Consider the following 27,442-nt stretch of genomic DNA (forward strand, 5'->3'; position numbering starts at 1 on the left):
CATATTTTTCCTAGACATACTAAATTGTTCAGAAAGAAATTTTATAACTAATCTTCATAGAACTATAACTTTCTATTTAGAACTATGCTGCTTCGATATATTATCTAAATATTGAATATAGATTATTTTAAATCAATTATAGATTTATCATTATAACTAGTAAGCTCTAATTTTCTTAAGTTGAATTATGTGTGATCCATAACAAAAGACTTTGTAAGCAAGTTTGTAACTTTCCAGGCAACATTTAAAATTTTGGTGGCTCCATCTGTTATAATGTTTTATTTAACAACTTTTCATATTTGTAACTATTATAAAATGGCGAGAGCTTAATTTTATGGGTTTTATAAAAAAAATTGTAAATGCTAATAACGAGTAAAATCGTCATTAAGTCTGATCCTACTGGAGATAAGACAAACGATCCCCCCTTTATATCCCCAGCCCTTCGATTTTTAACCACCAAAATTTAATAGCATCAATCCTCCTAATAAACAAAGCCTCTTGCAAAATTTCAGAAATTTTCGACAAAAAACATGAGAGTTATTAAGCTTCAAAGAAGGTGAACAAAACGTGCCTCCCATCATAGTAACATCCATACATACAGAAAAAAATTTTTTTTTGCATTTCTCGATGTTTCAAGGTGTCTTGAGTCGAAAAATGTAAAAATATTCAGGGTCCATTCTCTGAGCGATCGCTATACGTTTCCACAGAGCCGAAAAAGTAATAAAAGTCAACTCAAGTTATAATGAATTATTTCCGAACAAAACTAAATTTCTAATAACTTCAACTGATAAAAATAACATCTTAGAGAGCTTAAATTAAAAAAAAAAATTAGTTTTAATGGAGTTGCAATTTTCAGCAATTTTCACACATCTCAAGAACACAATTATTGAGATGTGTGAAAATAATTATGAATATACTTTTTTTTATTTTGGAGGGTTTCTTCTATTCTTGTAGATTTTAATGAAGAGTTATAATATTTTCTAAACTCAAATATTTAATATCTTTACTGAAACAAAATTTCAATTAAACTACAGCATTTTAGGAAAATAAATTTTAAAATATTTAACAAAATTTGGATTTTATTGTTCAATGTGTATGAAGATGTATAACCTAACACGTAACACGAAAAATTTCATTTCGAGAAAATAGGTTGGAAAAATTTATACGTTTATTCTTTCATATTAAAATGCAAGCTATTAAATATAATACTATACACCTTAGGAAGATTTTACACAAGGAATTATTTTATTTCCTTATAAACTTTACAATAAAATATTTTTTTACAACTTCAATAAATTAAATAAATGTTTAATATAAAAATATTTAGTATATATAACTTAAGTACATGTTAATATTTGTTATATTCTTAAGTATGTTTGATCAAATTGAACAGTATATAGATAAAATTTAATGAATTCCTAATTAACTTGACGTATTAATTTATTATTCTTATTAAGCATCAATTTTAGCATTTAGCTAATATCCATATCTTTCATCTAAAATACAGATACCAGTACTTTATTTTCATTAACTCTTACTTAGATAAGAATTATGTAGCATTTACAATGTATATTTCAAAACTTTTTGAGTTACAATGAATTATTTCCGAACAAAACTAAATTTGTAATATCTTCAACTGATAAAAAAATAACATAAAAGAGAACTAAAACTTTAAGAAAAATTAGTTTTAATTAATTTATAACGAGTAGGTGTAGATGAAAAATATTTTTTAATTCGTAAAGAAAAATTACAGTTTGATTCTAACAAATTCAATATATTTTTAATGTATAAAAATATTAAATCTTAATAGAATATGTGATTTTATCTCTTTCGAAATCTTATAAGAAAAAATGGCATAGTACACATAAAAAGAATTAAAATTTAAGGAGTAAGTAATAAGTATCACACAGTTTCGTTCACATTTCTATTTATATTTTATATTTTTGAGAGTTTATGAAGTTATAAAGAGATACTATAAACAAAATACACGAGGGAGTCAAAAGTTGCTTAATACTCTTAGAAAATCGAAGAAGTGGGGAATTTTTGCTTAATAGAAATATAATAATGCTCAGGTGCAACAATGTTTGTGTGTCAACCAGACGGCATAATCTGTTTCTATCATGCAAATATTTCCCTGCCCAATTCAGTTTGATATTTTAACGTATTAAACAACTTTTGACTCATCCTATTTATGTTAGACTATAGAAAAATATCAAATTGTCTGAAAAATGTCTTCTTTTAAATCTGAATGTGCCATAAGAAACGACACTTTTATCCACTGTAGAAATTATTTTATTCTCTCTCATTTGTGGAAATGGAAGTAATTACAAATTCTCCAATAAAATTTTCTGTTTTATTTTTAAAATACATGAATAATACAATTATCCTCTTATGTTAGATAAATTATTACTTTGAACATTGAATTTTCTGTTCGCAGCTAACAATGATTCTTTAGTAACAATTCACGAAATTAATTTTTGATTAAAAGTTGAATATATAATTAATTTTAAACAATTCATTATTGATAATCACGTATAATATCTCAAAATTTACTACATTTAAGCATAATTACAGTGTAGATAATTATAATTAATTTAAGACAATGTATCATTTTTAATATAAAAAGTATTTATAAAATACCTGTATATTAAATATAAATCATCGGTCTTTTTCTACTCGCTATTTTTATCAAAATAAATTTATTAATATGATTGATATATATATATATATATATTGAAAAATTATCATTAGTAATATACTTAATATACTTAATATTTTATTTATATTGTTTAGTCAAATTTTTCCATTTTTTTCCATACGATTTTCAATTGGTTATTGATTTTATGTAGATCACCCGTTGGCTTTTGGCACGACGTCAATTGTCTACAAAGACTTGTCATGCCCAATATCTAGTTAAATTTTCGAATGTCTGAGGTAATCGCACTGGAAAATGGTTTCAAACTACTACAAGCGAAGAATGACACGTTAATGTCACAATGATTTAAAGAACATAAAAAAAAGGAGATTCGAACTTTGTTTTGAAAACAGTGAATTTAATAATAAGAATTATAAGAATTTCTTTCCATTTCAAAGATTTATATTTAATACATTTAAAATTACTTTTTACTATTAAAAATAATACATTGTCTTAAATTAATTATAATCGTTTACGCTATAATTACGCTTAAATATAGCGTAAATAATTATAATTGATTTAAGACAATGTATACTACTTTTATGTTTCTTAAATTTTTCGAAAGAATAGAAAGTGGATGTAATTATTGCAGACAAAGATGCTTAGTCATAAAAATTGACTAAATATAATATAATTACTTAGTAATTTTAGGCATAAGCAACATAGGCTTTTGTCTAAGGCCTCGCAATTTAGAACCCCAGACATATATGTGTTTTCGATATTTAATTTTGATCCATTGGTCAAAATTTAGATGTATTGTATTGATGGACTAACGCAATACAAAGAACTGTAAATAGACTAGCTGTGCGCTGCACATATACAGGTCTATTATTGATAACAAGTAAATTGGTACCCCTGTAAATAGTATTTGAGTATACCTACTCGTAGGTACCGTCAAACTTATTTTAACAGCAGGATGGACGATCGATTAAGGTGGCAGACCTATCTTAATTGCTCGGCCGTCCAAACAACGCGTTCTAGAGGATCGGGATCAAATCCAGAAGGGTCGTAAAACTCCAGGAATTTTTCGGGAGTTGTCTTTCCGGATATATTGGGCCCCGTTTCTCATAATACGGTGCCTTATTGTCAGCCTGGCCAAACCCTTAATGGGCTTGCTTTAAAGGTCCTTTTAGCGCCCAAAGGGAGGAAAGAGTTAAAAAAACACATGGACGATNCCTGCATGTACAGTACTTTGTGGTGAGCCCTGCATATACTATGTGGTGAGCCCTACAGTATACGCCACACTTATAGGTTAGCCATTAATGCGTAGGCATAAGTTCATAATTTCCGTTTGTGGGCCTGGCCAAACCCTTAATGGGCTTGCTTTAAAGGTCCTTTTAGCGCCCAAAGGGAGGAAAGAGTTAAAAAAATACATGGACGATCTGCCAAGAGATGCCTTCCGAAGGACTTTCTATGGAAAACTGGCTTTATCAAGTGTTAGACATGTGAAGAAAATAAAATGCAAGCTATTAAATATAATACTATACACCTTAGGAAGATTTTACACAAGGAATTATTTTATTTCCTTATAAACTTTACAATAAAATATTTTTTTACAACTTCAATAAATTAAATAAATGTTTAATATAAAAATATTTAGTATATATAACTTAAGTACATGTTAATATTTGTTATATTCTTAAGTATGTTTGATCAAATTGAACAGTATATAGATAAAATTTAATGAATTCCTAATTAACTTGACGTATTAATTTATTATTCTTATTAAGCATCAATTTTAGCATTTAGCTAATATCCATATCTTTCATCTAAAATACAGATACCAGTACTTTATTTTCATTAACTCTTACTTAGATAAGAATTATGTAGCATTTACAATGTATATTTCAAAACTTTTTGAGTTACAATGAATTATTTCCGAACAAAACTAAATTTGTAATATCTTCAACTGATAAAAAAATAACATAAAAGAGAACTAAAACTTTAAGAAAAATTAGTTTTAATTAATTTATAACGAGTAGGTGTAGATGAAAAATATTTTTTAATTCGTAAAGAAAAATTACAGTTTGATTCTAACAAATTCAATATATTTTTAATGTATAAAAATATTAAATCTTAATAGAATATGTGATTTTATCTCTTTCGAAATCTTATAAGAAAAAATGGCATAGTACACATAAAAAGAATTAAAATTTAAGGAGTAAGTAATAAGTATCACACAGTTTCGTTCACATTTCTATTTATATTTTATATTTTTGAGAGTTTATGAAGTTATAAAGAGATACTATAAACAAAATACACGAGGGAGTCAAAAGTTGCTTAATACTCTTAGAAAATCGAAGAAGTGGGGAATTTTTGCTTAATAGAAATATAATAATGCTCAGGTGCAACAATGTTTGTGTGTCAACCAGACGGCATAATCTGTTTCTATCATGCAAATATTTCCCTGCCCAATTCAGTTTGATATTTTAACGTATTAAACAACTTTTGACTCATCCTATTTATGTTAGACTATAGAAAAATATCAAATTGTCTGAAAAATGTCTTCTTTTAAATCTGAATGTGCCATAAGAAACGACACTTTTATCCACTGTAGAAATTATTTTATTCTCTCTCATTTGTGGAAATGGAAGTAATTACAAATTCTCCAATAAAATTTTCTGTTTTATTTTTAAAATACATGAATAATACAATTATCCTCTTATGTTAGATAAATTATTACTTTGAACATTGAATTTTCTGTTCGCAGCTAACAATGATTCTTTAGTAACAATTCACGAAATTAATTTTTGATTAAAAGTTGAATATATAATTAATTTTAAACAATTCATTATTGATAATCACGTATAATATCTCAAAATTTACTACATTTAAGCATAATTACAGTGTAGATAATTATAATTAATTTAAGACAATGTATCATTTTTAATATAAAAAGTATTTATAAAATACCTGTATATTAAATATAAATCATCGGTCTTTTTCTACTCGCTATTTTTATCAAAATAAATTTATTAATATGATTGATATATATATATATATATATTGAAAAATTATCATTAGTAATATACTTAATATACTTAATATTTTATTTATATTGTTTAGTCAAATTTTTCCATTTTTTTCCATACGATTTTCAATTGGTTATTGATTTTATGTAGATCACCCGTTGGCTTTTGGCACGACGTCAATTGTCTACAAAGACTTGTCATGCCCAATATCTAGTTAAATTTTCGAATGTCTGAGGTAATCGCACTGGAAAATGGTTTCAAACTACTACAAGCGAAGAATGACACGTTAATGTCACAATGATTTAAAGAACATAAAAAAAAGGAGATTCGAACTTTGTTTTGAAAACAGTGAATTTAATAATAAGAATTATAAGAATTTCTTTCCATTTCAAAGATTTATATTTAATACATTTAAAATTACTTTTTACTATTAAAAATAATACATTGTCTTAAATTAATTATAATCGTTTACGCTATAATTACGCTTAAATATAGCGTAAATAATTATAATTGATTTAAGACAATGTATACTACTTTTATGTTTCTTAAATTTTTCGAAAGAATAGAAAGTGGATGTAATTATTGCAGACAAAGATGCTTAGTCATAAAAATTGACTAAATATAATATAATTACTTAGTAATTTTAGGCATAAGCAACATAGGCTTTTGTCTAAGGCCTCGCAATTTAGAACCCCAGACATATATGTGTTTTCGATATTTAATTTTGATCCATTGGTCAAAATTTAGATGTATTGTATTGATGGACTAACGCAATACAAAGAACTGTAAATAGACTAGCTGTGCGCTGCACATATACAGGTCTATTATTGATAACAAGTAAATTGGTACCCCTGTAAATAGTATTTGAGTATACCTACTCGTAGGTACCGTCAAACTTATTTTAACAGCAGGATGGACGATCGATTAAGGTGGCAGACCTATCTTAATTGCTCGGCCGTCCAAACAACGCGTTCTAGAGGATCGGGATCAAATCCAGAAGGGTCGTAAAACTCCAGGAATTTTTCGGGAGTTGTCTTTCCGGATATATTGGGCCCCGTTTCTCATAATACGGTGCCTTATTGTCAGCCTGGCCAAACCCTTAATGGGCTTGCTTTAAAGGTCCTTTTAGCGCCCAAAGGGAGGAAAGAGTTAAAAAAACACATGGACGATCTGCCAAGAGATGCCTTCCGAAGGACTTTCTATGGAAAACTGGCTTTATCAAGTGTTAGACATGTGAAGAAAATCCGGAAAATTCAAGTGGTCAAGACTGTTGATGAATCAGTGTTCAGCAGTTTCATCCACTGGACCATTAGAGAGCAAAATCCTACACATTATATAATATTAAATATCGAATGACATAAGTTAAAGAATTATACAGTAATACCTCGACTTACGCTACCCCGACTTACTCGAACCCGGAGTTACGCGATTTTCAAATCTCGTCGATTCGTCTCTTGTTTGAGCGCCACGCAACTCTTGATTACTCACTCCCCCCACCCTATTGTTCAGCTTACATGTTCGGATGTGTCGCGCGGAATCGACACAGCTGCAATTTATTTTGTGTTATTTATTTCTGTGTTTGTTATATCTATGTAGACTTGAGAGATTCTATGTGATGATTTCTTGTAACCGTGAACGAATCAAAAGACGAGATAAGATTAACGAGAACATTTATTAGCTTACATACAACCGACTTGGATTTTACACAAATTGGGAAATTATACCCCGATATACGCGAATTCGACTTACGCGGTTATCGCTCGGTCCCACCTATCGCGTAAATTCGGGGTATTACTGTATATACTTTATGAAAGAGACTCCTAATCTCCATTCTTGTCTAGGCATCATATAAAACTTCTATTGTATGTAATAATTAATAAACATTAAATTATTTCTGACCGGATGATGTAGGCCTGTGATCTCTAACCTATGGCCCACGGACCAAATAAGACTCCCGAAGCATATTTATCCGACTCATGTAGTTTGTTTATATTATGTTTATATTATATTGTTTATAGCATGTTTTCTCAAACTACAGTACGTTCAATAAAGATAAAACACTTTTATTTCCATTTGCTTAGACTGACCTGACCAGAAGTTCCTAAACATTCTCCATAGGGTTCAAATTCGGTGACATGACTGGACAATCTCTACTTAAACTCCGTTGGCCAGAAACCATTTCCAGATAATGTCGGCGGTATTGATGAGAGCATTGTCTTGCTGCAACTGCCACTGATGACACCTCAATCTTTCTAAAAAAAAACTAGCTACATTTCTATCTGCAGGAAGTATCCTTTAGCATTATGCCTTCTTTAAGGAAAGACAATATTTGATTTCTCTCGCTCTCAAAAGGCAGCCCAAACCAGGCACGGAACCTCTATCTGTTTGTCGTTTGGAGTATATTTCCCTCTCGTTTCTTAATCATATTAGGCCCATCTAAATTGAACTTCTTCTCATCTGACCACACTATATTCCTCCACTGTTCCTTTCAGGTCATGTAATTTCTGGCCCAAGTCAGTCTGGTAGCCATGTGCTCGTCTGTGAACTTTGGTTCCGACTTTCTTTTGGTGTTTTTGAGATGATTGGCAGCATGAACTACGTTCCAAACTCTCCTCAAGCTTACTTCATTATCCGGTTTTGCAGCAATATTTCTGAGACAGTTTGTTCCATTCGTAATTTCCCTTAAAATTGTTCGTTTCTTACGAGAAGCAAGTTTTTGAGGCCTTCCAAGACTCTTCTTAACTTCCCCTAATTTCACATAATTCCTGATCAAGCAAATCGATCTTCCTGTTCTTTTAACGATAGATCTTATTGACTCACCAGCTTCACTTAAAACACTTATTTCACCCTTTTCAAACGCTAAAAGTATCTTGACCTACCATTTTGCCCTTTCAGAATTAACAATGCCTTGTTATAGAAATATACGACAATTTTTGGTGCCATGGCAACAATAACAAATGTCTGTAATTAGATGACTTGGTTTCATAGACATCCAGTTAAACATATTTTAAAATTAAATTAAAAATATATATAATTATGAATTAAATTTTTGAGTGTTCTTATTATCGAACGCTAAAAAATCATTTTCTTATGAATAAGTAGCCTTCTAATTTAATTACAATCGTAACAGTTAGTGTATAAGTCTGCCTTTCTGAAAGAAATAAGATACAACCCACAGACAGTAATAGCTCCTAGAACTTTGAAGTTATTCATAAAATGTTGGGTATTCTTAACTTTATTGGACGCACTGTAGTTCAAAACATAGGTTTAAAAAGTCAACTAGATTTAATAGGGCATGCTACAAATAATTTTGATAAAAACGTATCTAAAGAAGGGAGTTTGTTAAATTTTTACAAATCTTTGCCAGAAAAGAATTTTTAAGAGTTTTAAGAAGTTTGCACCGGGATATTTTCTATTTTTGCTTCTACGTAATGTTTCTTTGAGAACAAACCTTTCTGAAAATGAAATATATTGATATAACATAAAAATATCAGTATCCAAAGAATATCTACTGGAGATTTTGATACTGACTGCCACAAAATTTATTCCCAATTTTGATGACATTCTTTCGAGAAAGCAGTTGTAAATTTCATATTGATTTATGTTCTTAGTTTTTCGGAAATAAAAATCTTAATATTATTCGTCGAATACCTTAAATTACATTGAATTCTTACGGGACTTGTTTTTTACAGTTCGCATGACCCTTCTCAGAAAAATGTTGGAGATCCCTGGCCTAAGTGGTTAAAGTGTTATCCTACTTCTCTGGGGACCCAGGATACGATCCAAGTGGTTCGAAAAGCCCCAGGAAGTTTCGTGTGATTTGTTTCGAAAAATTCCTTTATTGGTAATAAAATAATTCGCGCCCCATTTCGAGTATGGCGCAATCCACGATAGGCTTATCGATCTTTTCTCTTTTCGTTATGGGCATTATTAATGTGCCCATAACGAATATATATATATTAAATTATTTCTTTTTCTAAATATAACTGTGCTGTTTTGTAATTATATTTTTAAATGCACGTTACAGTATTATAAAGGCAAATGCAAATAGTAAATCTTAATTTTTTACTTAATTCAAATAAAACAGAATAATTTACTGAAAAATATTTTACATTATCTTTAAAATAAGTAATCATTTAAAACAAACATACAGTAGACTCTTGATAAGTCAAATTTCTTTAAATCGAAATTTAAAATCAGGAGACTTCATTTTGTGCCTAATTTTGTCTTTTTTTTTTTTTATTTTACGTTTTCAAAATGACGGACAATTTTATCACGTCTATAATTTTATATCATATTGCATGATATAAAATTAAAAATTTTAACTACGTTTCTACTCTCAAAGTGATTCTTATTCTTAAATGCAAATTGGTTCATAGATCTTTAAAACCGTTGTTTTTACGGATTTTCGATTGAAAATATAAAAATGTAACAAATAAATTTGTGATTTGACTACTTAATGAGTTATTGGCCAATGAAATTAATTATTTTGTCTGTATGTATCTCTTTATTTGAAACCAAACATTCACACTGTATAAATTTCATTATAAAATTTGAATTGTATGATAACATTTTCATCGCTGATTGTAATCAGTTAATCAATGTATTGATCATTTTCATTCATTGTCCTTCAGTGTATTGTTCATTTTCATTCCAAATTTCTTTGGATGAAAATAGTCAACAAACTGATTAAGTGATATGCCGACATAGATAGAAATGGCAAACAAGAGAAAATTAAAGATTTTGTCAATAGCAGAAAAGTTTCCTTAATAAAGATCGTAGAACAAAACATAAGGAAAAAAATCCGAAATTGTGAAAGAATTTGACATTCGCTATGTACTCTCTCTACATATCTGAAAAATAAGGAGAGGATTTTGGAAAGCTTCACTGAACAAAAGAATTAGATAGAACAAAAGAAAACGTAAATGTGAATGTGAAAAGTGTATGCTGAAGTGATTTGTACAATGTAGAAACAAAAACTTCTTAGAAGAAAAAGCTGGACAATTCGGTTAACAGCTGAAAAATAACGGATTCGTAGCAAGCAACGGGTAGCTGGATAAATTTATGAAAAATTATGGAAATAAATAAAAAATGTAATGAAAGTGAAGAAGTACGAGCAGAGAATTGCGCGAAGTGGTTGAAAAGTTAACAGAAATTGTACAGAATTATAGATTGAATGACGTTTTTAACACAGCCGAAACGAGCTTAGTTTTTTAAATGTTTGTCAGATAAAACAATAGTGTTCAAAGCTGGATTCGTGTCACGGATGGAAAAAAGCAAAGAACGTTCAACTCTTCTTTTGGGAGCGAACGTGACACGTAATGAAAACTGCCATCGTTATTAATTGGAAAATCTTTAAAGCCTCGATGTTTCCGCAATGCCAAGACGGTACTGTACCTATACAATAAGAAAGTATTGATGAGGTCAGAACTTTTTTCTAACAGGCTAAAAAGTTAGACATTCTCATAATTGCCGAAAACAGACAAAATTATTTTTTTATCGACAATTACAGTGTACATTCGACGATTCCCACTCTGAAAGCCATAAAATGTTCAAATTTTATCACCAAATACAACTTTTAGATGGCAACCTTTAGATCAAAGAATGAATTTAAAACATTAAATTATGATATACTTCCAAACTCACGTGATTCATCTTCAATAACATGCAACAGCTTACTATGCGAAAGCTGTTGCATGTTATTGAAGATGAATCACATGAATTTGGAAGTAAACTTAATGGATGAAATTCGAATAATTAATAAAGCTAGGAATAAACTTCCACAAAGCATCATTCCAAATTGTTTTAAAAAAGCTGGTTTTGGTCAGCAATTTGTTGATTTGTTGACGTTGACAATAACCTAACTTTCTTAGGACGACATCATTGCTGAAGTAAAGAACCAGGCGCAAGAAATAAGCGATAATGATGAAGAAGAAATACTGTAAATTCCGTCAATGACAAATATTCTGCACCCTAACGTGAACGGAAGCCAGAAAAGCTTTCGATGTTGAAGGGGCTTTCTAAAAACTACATCATTCATAAAACAAGATACTTTCGAGGCGGACGGTTCCATCGAAAATATTATTGATCATGAAATAATGAATCTTCGACAACAAATTCGTGTACATGTAACGTATTTTTTCATTAATAGTGTCAATATTTTGTTATTTTATGCATATACTTATCCAAAAATTAATGTATTTATTGATAGGTCTAACAATACTGTTTGTACGGTAATATTCCCCAATCTTATTAAAATAACATTTTCGACCTCGAAATTTGTTTAACCCAGCAATTTTTATCTGTTTTTTCACTTCGAGTTATCCATAGTCTACAGTATTTATTCTTACTAAAATATTTAATCCTTAACATTAATTCATCAATAAAAAATCTAAAACAGAAGTAAACAATACTTTTGATATCATCATTGCTTCTTTCTAATAATCTCTGTAATAGCCTACATAATCTTTTAAAACATAATTAAATAATTTAAAATAATCAAACATTATCAATATTTTACAATGTTTTTATTCCTAAAATCGATTGTTTATATTAATATAAAAATATTACTTTTAACTAAAAATAATTTATAATAAATTCTGCAAAGAGCAGAAGATTAAAGAGAAGAGAAACAGCAAAAGAGCATTATTTTTAACAAATAAAGAATTTTAAATTTAAAAACATCTAAAAATATTCTTACAAATATAAGTTACATACGAATAAAATAACATATATATAGATTTTCAACATTAATTTTCTTTCAGAAATTTTTATATTCAAGGAATGTATCGATTTTTACAAATTTCTATGTGAAATCTTCCTAATTTTATACTTTATAAAAAGTATTTTTAAATATAAAACAATGTTAATTAATATACATTTCAAAATGTCGTTTCATTAAAAAAAAGACATTATTGATAATTTAATGATTAATAATTATAATATCATTATTGTAATTGTTATAATTAAAAGTGATTATATTTCAAAATTAGTGAAACAATAAAGATATAACAATTTATAACAATGATAATTAAATATTAGTTAAGCAATAAATTTGACTGTTTCGTCATTAATTAAGCACTTGTAAGAAAATTCTTTTGTCAAGTAATTGATGTCATAAAAATTAAAATGATGATGTCTTACTTCACTAATTAAAATTTTCTGCCATTGCATAAAAAAATAAATTTAATGAATATCAAATTTTGTAAAAAATATAAAAACTGTAACGATATAAAATTCATATTTTTGATTATTCATAAGGAACTTCATAAATTTACAAAAAATATCTCTTTTATCATTATTTAAATCTTTTTTTATGTATAAAAATAATCAAGTAAATTTTAAAAATTTTCTTTTAATGTTTTTAAAAGAGAAAATCAAAATTTATCAATATCGACTTGTTTAAATAAGTAAAATAAAACAAAAAATAATAAGAAGAAGAAAGAAATCAATTGAAGGCGATTTTCTGGTGAAATATTTTTGTAGGAGCAAAAGGAAGTTTATATATGTGTTGTGGGTTAAGCTGTTAATAAATAACAAAAACAGACTTTCTTTTCCCCATTTTCTATCGTGAGTTTTGATCTTTATAAGTGTGGAAAAACCATTCTTCAACACAATATTTTCTTTTGGATTTTCTCGTATAAAATTCGCAAAAGAATGAATAATTTTACTCTGAATTACAATCATTGTAACCTGATATCTAATTGATCATTTTAAAAAGTAAAAAATAAATCATATAATTTATTAATTATTAATAAAATTATCAACGTTTGCTGAAGAGAAACGATTTATTATTTCTATCAAATTAATTGTTTGTAGAAAAAATAAAAATTTAATTTAATTTTCAGAAATAAAGAAAAAATTACGAAGAAGGAACAATAAAAATTTTATAATGTATTTAAATTCCAACGTGACATAAAAGATAAACTACAACGTTTAGGAATGCTCAAATTTAGAAAAAAAAAGGTAGATGAAAAAGAAATTTTCTTACTTGTAACACTTTTTCTTATAAAATTTAATTGATAAAATTCCATTTAATTGCATGTTCATTGATAAAAATGCACTCGATTATTGTCTTATCTGTAATTTATGAAATGCTATTTTTTGTCACCCTCATAAAAAGATTATGACAAATTCGAGATTATTTTCTAATTCTAATCAAATTACAGATAAGTGTGAACATTTTGTATTAATAAAATAAGATATATTATATAAAGAATATTTTTTAAGTCCGGATAATGTAAGATAAGGATATAAAATGACTTATGTGCTTAAATGAATAAAAATACATCTGTAGAAAAGTGGGATGCGTGACATTTGAAATCCTTCTTTGTGGAAATTTTCCGGAAATAAGTTTTTTGATCATTACTATCATAAAGAAAGCAATCAAAAGTTTCAAAGTTTACATTAATAAATTTTGAATTTTTCTTTTATTTTTTCTGAAAATAAAGTTAATCAAAGTTTCTCTTGTTTGCTTTAGAAATAATTAAAAATATACCATCCTCTTGATATTATATCTACCCATCTAATTATATATAAAGATATGAAACGATCGACGATTTTATAAATATTGTTATTCAGTTTTGCTTTTATTGATTTTTATGAATTGTTATGATAAATAAACGTAAATATAGTTTGTCGTTTAGAAAAGAATGCATTAGATAGTCTTTAAAAAATATAACAAAAGAAAATTATAATTAATGATAAATTTAAGCGCCAGACTGTCTAAAAAGTAATGATAAAATGTTACATTCGTATTTAATAAGAGGACAATTAGAAGCTGAAATTAAATGAGGCAATGAATATGAATGGCGGATATAGAGTAAGAAATGCAATCTTAGCAGTTCTTAATTTAGCAAACTTTATGAAAACTGCTAGACAGCATACATTATAAAAAGTCATTTTTCATAATTTATTAAAATTTAAGCAAATTATATTGCTTTCGTTTGTCATTTTTTCGTTAAATTTTTGTTAAAATGATAATAATGTAATTAGCCAAATACAAAAATCGGTATGTTTCTTATATAACCCGCAGACAGACAACAGGCAAAATGAAAATATTTACATGTTTTCTATATGCAGTAAAAGTAGTTTAGAAATGCAAAATCGGCTGAAGTTATATCATTGAAGCAGCATTAACCACTTTCATGATGTCAGATGATGTTTATTACCTCATATAAACTGACAAAATCTTTGAACATTTTCTAGTTAAAAACTAGCTGAACATATATATCAATAAAAAAAATATTTTTATATAAAAATTCAACAGTGTATATTTTTTATATATGTTTTTCTATAAAACTTACTTATTTTTATAAATTTCTATTAAGATAAGTGAAGTTAATTGTGTACACAGTACTTTAAATTGTAACTATTAACATAGTTATAATAGTTTGTTATAATATATATAATTATGCTAATTTTAACAGGCCAATAGTGCGAATTTCTCACCATTAACATTAATAAATTAGAAATGGGTGATTAAATTCACTTTCTTAACTTTTTTTGCTAAAAATAACTATAAATAAATTTAAAAAGTTAATTGATACTCGATACTTAAACAACGCTGTAAACACTGTTGAAAAATTAACTGTACTGAATTTAATTGCATTATCTTAAGTCAAGAGACATATATCACTAGAGACAATTTTGTTTAGTATGTGGTAATTCAATAAAAAAATACATACAACATGTTAATTCTTTACTTGATTAATTAGTGATTAATCGAATTTAAGAGTAATTTTTTGTTAATTCTCTTAAAGAAACACTTCCTACTTTAGTCAAATTTATTTAAAAACTTGATTATATAATATAATTAATTCTATATTTAATTATTTTAAAGTTTTATAAATAAAGACTGATTTTTATTTTATTGTAACTCATTGAAAGAATATCAATTATTTAAATTCTATGAATTTCTCAATAATTTATGAACTACTTTTTAATTTTAAAATATCCCTTCTTAATATATTTGAATACTTTTTGCAAAAATATATGTATCATCTATCATCTATCATATATTCATATGAATATTCACGTATTTTGTTTTCTCATATTGATATGAGAAAACAATTAAAACAATTATCATAATGATATGAGAAAACAACCTTTAAATCTGAATTATTGATATTAAGTCGATAATTTTTTTAAAGACCACTTTCTACAATTGATTTTAAGTTGGTGTTATTTAATTTAATTAATCTTTTAATGATTTTATAATAATAAAAAAATTCTCATTATGCCTTAATTACGATTAAGAATATAATCAACTTTCAGAAGTTTAATAATTTTAAAAAAAGTTAAGAATTAAATATTAATTTGATAAAAGAATTAACTTAATACACAAATTTAAAAATATAAATTACAAATATAATAAAAATAAACTTTTCAAGTAGTAATTTTTATTACCGACCTTTTAAAGAATTTTCATCTCCTATTTGCTTATTCCATTTAAGTGTTATTGTTGATGAAGTCGATGCTACTAATTCTGGAGTTGGGGTTTTTGGTAGATCTATAATTAAATTTAAGAGTTTTATGTTTCAAGTGAAATTTAATTAAATGCGGATAATTTTATTTACATTAAAATATATTATTTTATATTTCACTTTGCAACTTGACAGTCCGTTCTCATAAATTGCTAAATGAATTATTCTACGAACCTTCTTTTAAAGTTTGTACAATTATATCTTGTGAAGGAGGTCCCGTTCCTTTAGAATTGAATGCTTGAACTCTAATACTGTATTTTGTGAATCTTTTTAAATGATTTAATATTGTTTCTTCTTTAAACTTTGAACCAACTTCTAATGTTTTATACGTGTGAGGCTCTTTCGATTTTTCTTCTCTGTATCCTACATAATATCCTCTTATTTTTCCATATTGCATATCTTCTTCGGGTGGCTGTAGGAATAAAATTCAATCAAAGCTTATTTTTCATTTGTTATCCAAAGTATAATCTTGTAAATATCATAGAAAAAAAAATAGATTTAATAAGAAAATCTTACACTCCAAGTCACTTTTATCGTACTAGCTGATAATGGAGTAGCATGAATAGAAAGAGGAGGACTACCAGGAGCTGGAATAAATATTAAAAATTCAACCAAATGCTATTATATATTATGACATTAATTCTCATTACTTATATTTAAGTTTATCTACTTTGAATCCATTTTGTATAGTTAATATTACCTTCTTCGTCAGTCTCAACAGACACTTTAGCGGGCTGTTCGCTCTGACCAAGTGCATTAACGGCAATTAACTTAAAAATATATTTTGTTCGAGGATGTAAACCTGTCACCGACCAAGATGTTTCAGTCGCTGGGATGTTTAATGTCTTCGTCTTTTCTATAAGATAATGGGATCGAAAATAAGAAGTTTTATTTTTATCAAACTTTAAGTGATGTAAGTGAAAATATGTGTATCTTAGCTATTAGTTATTGTTTTCTAATGTAATATTTTAAAGTTTATTTTGTTTCTTAAGGATAATTTAAGATAATAAAATTAACCTGGTTTGGATTTATCTCGTCTCTGAGCTTCGTAATGAAGGAGATACTTTGTCAAGCGGCTATTTCCACTATAAGGTGGTGACCAACTGATGTGCGCTGTTCTACTCGAATATCCCGTAACTTTCAATTCTTGAGGGCTGTCAGGAGGTTCTGAAAATTATAAAATTGATCTGGAATGGTTTTTATTACAATACATTTATAATTAAAACCTATACTTGTATATTATTTTACATTAAGTATACGTACACCATTTCATACCTTGTATGAGAAGTTGAATATTCGTCTCATCTCTACCGAAAGAGTTAGATACAATACAAGTAAATAATGCCGAATCACTTCTTCCAGCAGTGTAAAGTATCAGTTCCGATATTGTAGCATTATTGAAAACAGTTTCTTGTAAATTATATCTATAAAATATCAGTTTTAAAAGATTTTAACTAATTAGAACAATTTTTAAATATCTTTAAACTCTAATTTCACACATTTAAAATCTTCCTGGGTTTATAAAACTAAGTTATTTACATTGTAATATTCTCTCTCATATATCCATCGCACACATACACACATTTTTAGTTACTTATGAATTCAAATAAAATCTCATTAAAAGATATCTTTATGTTTATGAAGACATTTAATGATAATTCAGATTATAATGAGCATCTATCGGCTTTTCTACCAAAACAAAACTAGTAAGAGTTTAACAATAAGGATTCTGTGTAAAGACCATTAAGACACATTAATGAAAGCATCGCGTAAGATATTTATTTATCATGGTCATTAAGGTTTCTATTGTCACAGTTTATTGTTAGAATTTTAATTCTTAACGATATAAATCTCTTTTATGTATACATATATATATATATTTCTTAGCGTTAAACTAAATAGAATAATTAAAACACACAATAAATCTATTTCGCATTAAGATAGACGACAAGCATCCTCTTCTGTAATTATTAATAATAATTTATTGCATTGTTGCTGAGAATATGATACTTTTGTTTCATAATCGCACAAAATAATTAACTGAATAAACAAATTATAAAATTAGAAGATCAAAAGGTTAAAAGTTGATAAGTAATTCGTGTATACTGTATTTTAATTATAATAATTTTTCTTCGTATTTCAAGTGAAAATTCTGTAACTAATTGAGCATTTATGAAAGGAATAAAAGCAACTTCCTCAAAAGATTTTAATAAAAATTGCCTAAATGATAAATTTATATTGTCAAAAAAAAGAATATGTTATAAACTTCATCAAATTTCAAAACTGATTTGGTGAATAATTTTTAATTAAGTTGACAATTTTTAATAAGATGGAGCATCTGTCAACAGTTTCTATCATGAGTGAATTGAATGTGTCAGAATTCATCTTATTTTTTGTTGCTTTATTGATGCAGAAAAAAACACTAAATTTGGATATTTTTCTTTAAGTTTAACAATAAATAATAATTTAAGCTTAAGTCATCTTAAAAGTTCGTAATTTTCGCCAGTTAAATACTTGAGAAAAAAAATAATTAAAATTAACAAAAGTGCATTGTAATTAATAGATAAAGCTTGTCTATAATTGTCATCATTTAAATTAATAGCGTTTAAACCTACTCTTCTCAAGGAAATTACTTTATAGTTTTAAGAAATTGCAATAATACTTCTCCCTATAATGATATTCTAAAAGCAATTTGAAGAAATAACAAAAGCAATTTGAATAATATATTTTCTTCAGTAAACAAAAAGATAATACTTTACAATGTATCTAGATCACTGTATAAAATATAGCACTAAGTAGTATTAAGGAAAATCATCTTAGTGATCATTAAGAGGATGCCAATAACGGGAGAAAGAATGCGAGACTTCAAAGGAAGGTCTAATCTGGATTTTACTAGTGATATACTTCGCTAGTTTCAAAATTGTGTGTAAATTGGATAATTAATTAGTAAGGTTCCATCTAACGTGAAAGGATGAAGGCAAAACGAGATTCGGTGGTGTAAATTAGGGAAGTAATTGGTCATTCCCAAGGCAACTCTCCCTTGCCAATTCAGTTACTGTTTAGGAACTTGAGGAAGTTGGATTTCCGTTTAGAACAGGTTGAAATCGGAGGTTCTCGTATTAATCAACTTGCTGCCTGAAGCCGACCTTTCACTGTTCTCTTGGACAATTAATGATCTTAATCTCGAGAGCGTGAATGCTGTCAAAAGTTACCTTAACATATAATAAAGAAATACTTTAGATCATGATTATCTATTCATCAGAATATTTTAGAAAAAGATTTATTTATATCATTTTAAGTAGCTTAAGTAATTATTTCTGTCACCTTGTTCATTTAAAACGAAAAAAAATCATAAAATGTTACTCATTTCATTTATAATGGTCAATTTTTATAAAATATGTCAATAAATTATGCTGAAGATATTGCTGAAAGAATTCTTTATAAAATTACATGAAAATTATACAATAAAAATAAATTATAATTAAATTGTTTAATCGCAATTTGAATTTATTTAAGCAAAGAAAATTATGACAAAATATTAAAAATTTTTTTCCTTTTATAACAGCGAAACATTAAAAATTATGCTTAAAATAGTCATTAAATTGTTTTATTCATTAAAATATAAATTATACCTTTACAGTTTTTAAGTTTTACTAATTTATCACATCAGATTGTGTGAAGGTTATTCATCACACGTTTCTGATACTTAAAATTATGCTAGAGGCACCATATCGGCTTCATGTCGGTACGTTAATTAAGGTAGAAGAGTACAACGTATGAGTACCTTACCTTCACTGTAATATAATGGCTGCTCTTACAAATATATCAATTTTCTGGATATTTAGTAAATTATCTAACGTATTATTTGGAAATATTATAAAGAATATTTTTATTTTCTTACATATTTTTGTTTTTAAGTGTAATAAAAACTATTTTCATTTTTGAGATGGGTTATTTTCTGGAATTCTAGTAATAATACTTGTTTAAATAAGTAAAATAAAACAAAAAATAATAAGAAGAAGAAAGAAATCAATTGAAGGCGATTTTCTGGTGAAATATTTTTGTAGGAGCAAAAGGAAGTTTATATATGTGTTGTGGGTTAAGCTGTTAATAAATAACAAAAACAGACTTTCTTTTCCCCATTTTCTATCGTGAGTTTTGATCTTTATAAGTGTGGAAAAACCATTCTTCAACACAATATTTTCTTTTGGATTTTCTCGTATAAAATTCGCAAAAGAATGAATAATTTTACTCTGAATTACAATCATTGTAACCTGATATCTAATTGATCATTTTAAAAAGTAAAAAATAAATCATATAATTTATTAATTATTAATAAAATTATCAACGTTTGCTGAAGAGAAACGATTTATTATTTCTATCAAATTAATTGTTTGTAGAAAAAATAAAAATTTAATTTAATTTTCAGAAATAAAGAAAAAATTACGAAGAAGGAACAATAAAAATTTTATAATGTATTTAAATTCCAACGTGACATAAAAGATAAACTACAACGTTTAGGAATGCTCAAATTTAGAAAAAAAAAGGTAGATGAAAAAGAAATTTTCTTACTTGTAACACTTTTTCTTATAAAATTTAATTGATAAAATTCCATTTAATTGCATGTTCATTGATAAAAATGCACTCGATTATTGTCTTATCTGTAATTTATGAAATGCTATTTTTTGTCACCCTCATAAAAAGATTATGACAAATTCGAGATTATTTTCTAATTCTAATCAAATTACAGATAAGTGTGAACATTTTGTATTAATAAAATAAGATATATTATATAAAGAATATTTTTTAAGTCCGGATAATGTAAGATAAGGATATAAAATGACTTATGTGCTTAAATGAATAAAAATACATCTGTAGAAAAGTGGGATGCGTGACATTTGAAATCCTTCTTTGTGGAAATTTTCCGGAAATAAGTTTTTTGATCATTACTATCATAAAGAAAGCAATCAAAAGTTTCAAAGTTTACATTAATAAATTTTGAATTTTTCTTTTATTTTTTCTGAAAATAAAGTTAATCAAAGTTTCTCTTGTTTGCTTTAGAAATAATTAAAAATATACCATCCTCTTGATATTATATCTACCCATCTAAATATATNGAAATTATAAAATATTTTGTTTTAAACTTTATATTTTATATTTATTTACTTCTAATACTAAGATGTTAATAAAGTTATAAAGATGAGATAAAATGACGGTTAAAAAAATTAATTTACACTTTTTAGGTTAATTTAAACTGTTTAAATACTCGTATTTAAAATAGATAATTTTTAGTGAACAGGAATTAAATCATTTACCTTACATTTTCAGTTATATCTAAAGGCTGTTTATCTTTCAACCAAACAACTGTAAGAGGTCTTTCTCCAAATGCCTCACATTTTAGCTTAGCATCTTCACCTTTTTTAGCGATCTCGGCGTGAAATTTCGATTTAAAATGAGCAGCAACTATAAAAAAAATACCATTTACATTAGCTTACAACAAAATTCAATCAACGCAGTTTATGCAGACTTATAATCCTAATAAAATATGCATCATAAAACTATGTATATATATATATATATATATTTATGCAGAGAAAATTTCTTACTGTGGACGTCAAGTTTGATAACTTTACTTAATCCTGAATCAATTCCGTTCGATGCTTGACATAAATAGTAACCGGAATCATCCGTTTCTACTTCCAAAATTGTTAAGGAACCATTTTCAAAAACGTGTAAATGTGAATTACTGCTTATTGGTTTGTAACTCTCAGGAATATTTCCTAGAGTAAGTAAATTATAATTGTAATAATTATCGTAGACAATATATAAAAATGAGAAAAATATTCAAGATATTAATTTTAAGGTTAAGTTACCAAATAATAAATTTTCTAACCTTCTGCTCTTCTCCAACTTAGCCTTGGAGGAGGAAATCCATCAGCCTGACAGTCTATAGTCACACTTCTCCCTTTAACTACGCTGAGATCCCTTGGTTCTATCTTCCATCTTGGTGGTACTAAATGAACAAATATAGAAAAATAAAATACGTTTTCAATCTTATATATAATATGCAATTAATAAGAGAAAAAAACCACTACATGTAACATTAAAAAGATTTAATGTAGTTAATTACTATTACATAAATTAAAAGAAAAATTCACAAGTTATATTTATTATTATATAACAGTAAGAACATTTAAAATATCACAAAGATACTTAAAAATAGATTATAAATATTTTTAATGTTTATCATAATTTTTACTTTCATTTTCGCGTTTAAATGAATAAATTATTTATGAAGGAAAATAATCTCTTCGAAATTTAAATTTATTTACATAAATATTAATAGTATCGTATTTAGTTTTTTAATTTTAACATATTTTTAAACATCTGTCGCTTCCTTTTATTAAAAAAAAAATGAGGAGAAAGATAAAGAATTAAAGGTATGTACTGTATTTTACTCATGCAAAAAGTACGAAATGAAATTGTTTACATTTAAATATTGTTTTATAAAAGTTATTAATTGTAGTAAAAATAATTTATTTTTGTATATTTTATAGTATTATATAAATAATTTTTTAAATTTATATTCCTTCGAAAATTTTGAACAATAATTTTTCTTCTATATACTTTCAAGTAGTATATAAAATGTTGTTGTAATAAGATACCATATTATCTTCTTCCTTTATATAATATTACCCATTAAACAACAAAACGAACTACTCTGGATATAAGTTTCACATTATAACAACAAAATTAATGATTTATATATGTAAAATGTAGTAAATCCCTCGATATTTCAGCTTTAAAATGTTATCTCTCAGTTTGATATTCTAAATATAGAAATAAAAACCTCAAAAAACGTTCGTATTTTGTGATTTAAGAAATAAATGAATTCTCTCGTGTATATTTTATCTCTTTATAGATTATATTTGAAATACTAGCTTATTTCTATAAGATCTTTACGAAAGCAGAAAATTGCCAAGAGACTGAATGACGTTTATTTTTATCCACCTCTATAGATCCCATTGAGTCTGTTTGGAGTTAGAAGTTAATCACTTCTCTAGTTCTTTAATGATGTATTGTGTTTGCATTTCCTTAATACAAATTCAAATGTTTACGATATTTTCTTTGAAATATTTATATTAAATAGAATGACATTTTTTTTAAATATAAGATTTTACTTAAAAGACGATCGTTTAAGCATGAAAAACATTATGTAATCTTTTAAAATATAATAAACTTATCATTTATATCTTCATTTACAATTATATAGACTTAATTTGTTATATTTTACACAACAGTTTTATTTTAACTCAAGGGTTTAAGCTGAGCAAAACAAAGGATGAGGAAGAAAATAAGAAAGAGGAAAGAAGGTCCATTAAATTATGTTACATAAAGTAACATCTTTACTATAAGGATATAGTGAGACTGTTATATATAGTGGGACAGTATAATTATTGTATTTATTACTGTATAATTTTAAATATCATAATAATTAATTTTCCCATCGAATAATAAAAGACCCCGAGTAATTTATCGACTTCCCCCAGATAAATCGATTGATCTCTCAGGGGGTATTCAGCTACTAGGTTGGAAACCCCAAGTAATAGTGTTAATAAATCTTTAAAGCATCTAAAACAAGCCATTATTTAGAAAACTACTTTAAAATTATTCCTTATTAATCTCGTTTTATTGATTTTTATGCATTCGAAATGTAACAATTCTTTAATGTCTTGTTTTCGAAGAAATACCTTTTTGTTTCAATAAAAGTATTGAATTTAAATGTTTTATTTTATTTTTATTATTTTACATATGCGTTTACAATTTTATACTTTTTATATAAATATTTAAAATAATGTAATTATATATTTATACAATAAAAGTTAATATTAAAAATATTTTATTTTATTAAANTATTTTTATTAAATAAAAATTAAATCAATTATCAATGAAATATAAATGCATTCATCTGATTTCATAAGGAATATTTACAAAAATTGTGCATTATAACCCCTTAAAATTCTTTATAGTAAACAAATTAATTAATTTTCTTTTTCAAAGAAGAGACAAAGATAATTCCTCATCATCATCATCATAATTTACGTTATTTTCAGTCAATTTACGAACGATTATAATATATGAAAATATTTTTATCTATTATAAATTGCACCAGCCCATTTTATTTATACAAAGAAGGTTTGTATTGATCAAGTTGTTATCATCAAGAGAATTGTACGCAACTTCATGATTTTATTGGTTTTTTTCCTCTAAAAAAATAAATTATTTTTTGAATTTTTCTTCTAGAAGAAAAAATTTTACTATAGAAAAGTCTATGAATAACACTTTTAAACATTAGTTTCATGTTTAACAACTGAATTTAATATGATTATCTGTAACTACACATGATATCAAGTAGAAATATAGTAAAGAAAGTTGTAAATCCGAATCGATACTGCCATATCGATTGAAAAATACAAAACTATCTGAAAATACAAAATATAATAAATGAAACAGTAGAAATGAATTGGTACAGAAATATATGACAATTCTAATATTCCTATAGCTACTATTGTTACCTTTCGGATTTTCAAATCTCCAACATAAACTTTCGTCATATTTAATATTTTTATAGACTGTACTTCATGACAGACAGCCTCATAAATAAAATGAGTGAAATGTGTTAGAGGATGTGTAAACTTTATGAAATTACGAGCATCAATTAGCTACTTGACCGCTTTCTGATATGTAGAAAGATTAGGTAAAATTGTGGTAAATCTCTTTGAAGAAAATTAAAAATTTCATCAATTAGATTCGAGTTACAAGACACTAAAAATAAATTATGATGTAATTATGTTATCACTGAAGATATCAACCATCTTTATTTAGATTCTTGATGAGAATGCGTTGCTATATTCAACTTAAATTATTATTATTATTATTATTGTAATCATTATAATTAAATGATTATAAAATTTTATTTTAAAAATCTATATCTAATTGAGATCAATTGTATATACATTACTGTTACTTCAGTCTTAATGTTATAATATAGTATATTAAGAAATCAATTAGTATGATTTTATCTGATTTATATTGTAGAATATAGTTATAGCTCAGTAAACCTGTGATTATTAAAAATATATTATTAATTTTCATTAAAGTATTTATAAACATAATGTAGAATAAATTCAATTACTTAAATTATGTAAGAATTTTGATTAATCTTAATAAGTTAAATGTTTCACATAAAACTTTTTACATATTTATAATTAAAATTTTACTGTAATTTAAACAGCTTCGTTTAAACTTGTAAATACATTCAATACATTAAATTCGAATTTTTTTATCGAGTATTTAGCAGTTGTTAAATCTATCTTAAGATCCTTAAATATCATAGAATAATGAGCTAAGCTTTGGACTATGCAGGAAAATATGGAATACAAAAAATGTTATATTGAATCTCAATATATTTTAAAACATAGATAGAATTATACAATACAATAATAACAATTTTTTAGTTAAAGAAATTAAACCAGCATGATTAATGTTAATTAATTATATTAAAAAGTAGAAACTATTCTTTAATTGTAAATGTAAGTAATAAACTATTTATTTTTTGAATAATACAAACGTTATAACATACGTTTTATTTATTAATTAATTAATTCTTAATTATAAAGAAGAAGAAAATATTATAATATATAATCGTTATTAAATATTGTTGCCTAACATTTAATATTAAATTTTATAATGTCAGATATCTTTTTGGAATGTAAATACAATAAGACAGAAATATACTTAATTTAATAAATTTGTTTAAAAGCTGTTAACGTTAAATGAATTTTATTGATATTTTAAACATCTTTATTTTACTTATATAAAGTAATATGAACTATATCATATACTCGATATTATTCCAGATTGGTAAACATAACTCAGATATACACGATGTTTAGTTCAGGGCAAGTTTATGTTGCGGAACACATCCAACAAGAAGTGAAATACGACACCCAACAGAACATGCTGATAGCAACCAATCATATTTCAGCAACTGGCTGTCAAAAATCCAAGATTACTTTTATTGTTTATGCTTATTGAAAGAAAACCCTACGGAATAAACATTTCAAAATTCCCATTTTTGACTAAGAAAAGTTTTAATAACTAAGAAAATGAGAAATTTTCAAGTTAATGATTCGATGACAGCTGAAATAAGATTAAAAATATAAAAGTAATTTTTATAAAGATTCATTAATCAATATTTGTGAACATTTTCATTATTATATAAGGATTACATTTAACAAATTGCATTATAATCCGATGGAAACAAGGAGAATTTAACGATTATTTAATTCTTTAATGAGTAATTAAAGTTTTGATAAATTAAAAAAAATAGAAACACGAAAAAAATTAACATGAAAATATTAAAGTAATCTTATCTAACACGCAATTTCTTCATTTTGGCCAAGAAAATTAGAGCATCCATTATTTTTACGATATCAATTTTTCAATATAGAACATAAAACGTAAATTTTTTACATCTATATTACTGTTCTTGTCGAGTATAAAGTTCGTATTTTTATGATTTTTATAGTAAGCATGGAACATCTGCCGATTTATTGATAAAGACAACAGCTGTATAGTAAGGTTATTCTTAATTATACACAAAGAATCAAACTCTTTCATTAAATTATTTTATAATATTAAAAGAACATCTGTTAAGAGTCTTAGGTATTTGAAGAAAAGACGAAAGAGGGACAGTTATTTATTATTTATGAAGATATTTAATTACCAAGAACAACAGAAAACACTAGTCGCTTAGATATCACTAGGTGATATAATAGCCCTACCGTGAATTACCATTGCTGCATTATGTTGAGCAATCCCAGCTTCGTTCTTCGCTAGACATGAATAGTTAGCTCTATGATTAGGTTTCACTGCCTCAAAAAGTAGAGTCGATGAATAATCTGCTAAATTATGAATTTTGATATCATTTTGCTTGACTAATGGTTGATTATCTCGTAGCCATTGTATTGTAATTGGTGGATCTCCCATAATGACTGTGCATGTTATACTAAAACTAAACAAAATATATAAAAGAATAATAATAATTGGATTTACAACAGAATAAAATAATGTAAACATTGAGACAACTTGACGCAACGAAATTACTAAGATATTCTTTGGATACAAAGAAATGATAATTTAAATACACGAAGTTCGTGAAAATTATCATTATATGTAGTAGATTTTTCAATAATGACCTTCATTATACAAAATATTTAAAGCAATTT

General features: G+C 26.1%; 1 protein-coding gene across 1 annotated transcript in view; it reads right to left on the reverse strand.

The window, feature by feature from the left end:
• The window catches only part of LOC111612530 (Down syndrome cell adhesion molecule-like protein 1 homolog), a 46,509-nt gene extending 19,291 nt beyond the window's left edge, over positions 1-27,218 (reverse strand). The window contains exons 1-10 of the mRNA XM_023353766.1: positions 26,999-27,218; positions 22,045-22,164; positions 21,758-21,931; positions 21,467-21,614; positions 17,427-17,575; positions 17,169-17,318; positions 16,852-17,007; positions 16,668-16,738; positions 16,326-16,563; positions 16,079-16,177 (exon numbers count right to left, since the gene is read on the reverse strand). Of these exons, the coding sequence (XP_023209534.1) occupies positions 16,079-16,177; positions 16,326-16,563; positions 16,668-16,738; positions 16,852-17,007; positions 17,169-17,318; positions 17,427-17,575; positions 21,467-21,614; positions 21,758-21,931; positions 22,045-22,164; positions 26,999-27,203 (1,510 nt within the window). The 5' untranslated portion in view covers positions 27,204-27,218. The remainder of the gene's footprint in view (positions 1-16,078; positions 16,178-16,325; positions 16,564-16,667; positions 16,739-16,851; positions 17,008-17,168; positions 17,319-17,426; positions 17,576-21,466; positions 21,615-21,757; positions 21,932-22,044; positions 22,165-26,998) is intronic.
• Positions 27,219-27,442: the final 224 nt, after the last annotated feature.

The sequence above is a fragment of the Centruroides sculpturatus genome, unplaced genomic scaffold (assembly GCF_000671375.1).
Source record: "Centruroides sculpturatus isolate CEXI.00-Female unplaced genomic scaffold, Cexi_2.0 scaffold3, whole genome shotgun sequence".
NCBI classification, from domain to species: Eukaryota; Metazoa; Arthropoda; class Arachnida; order Scorpiones; family Buthidae; genus Centruroides; species Centruroides sculpturatus.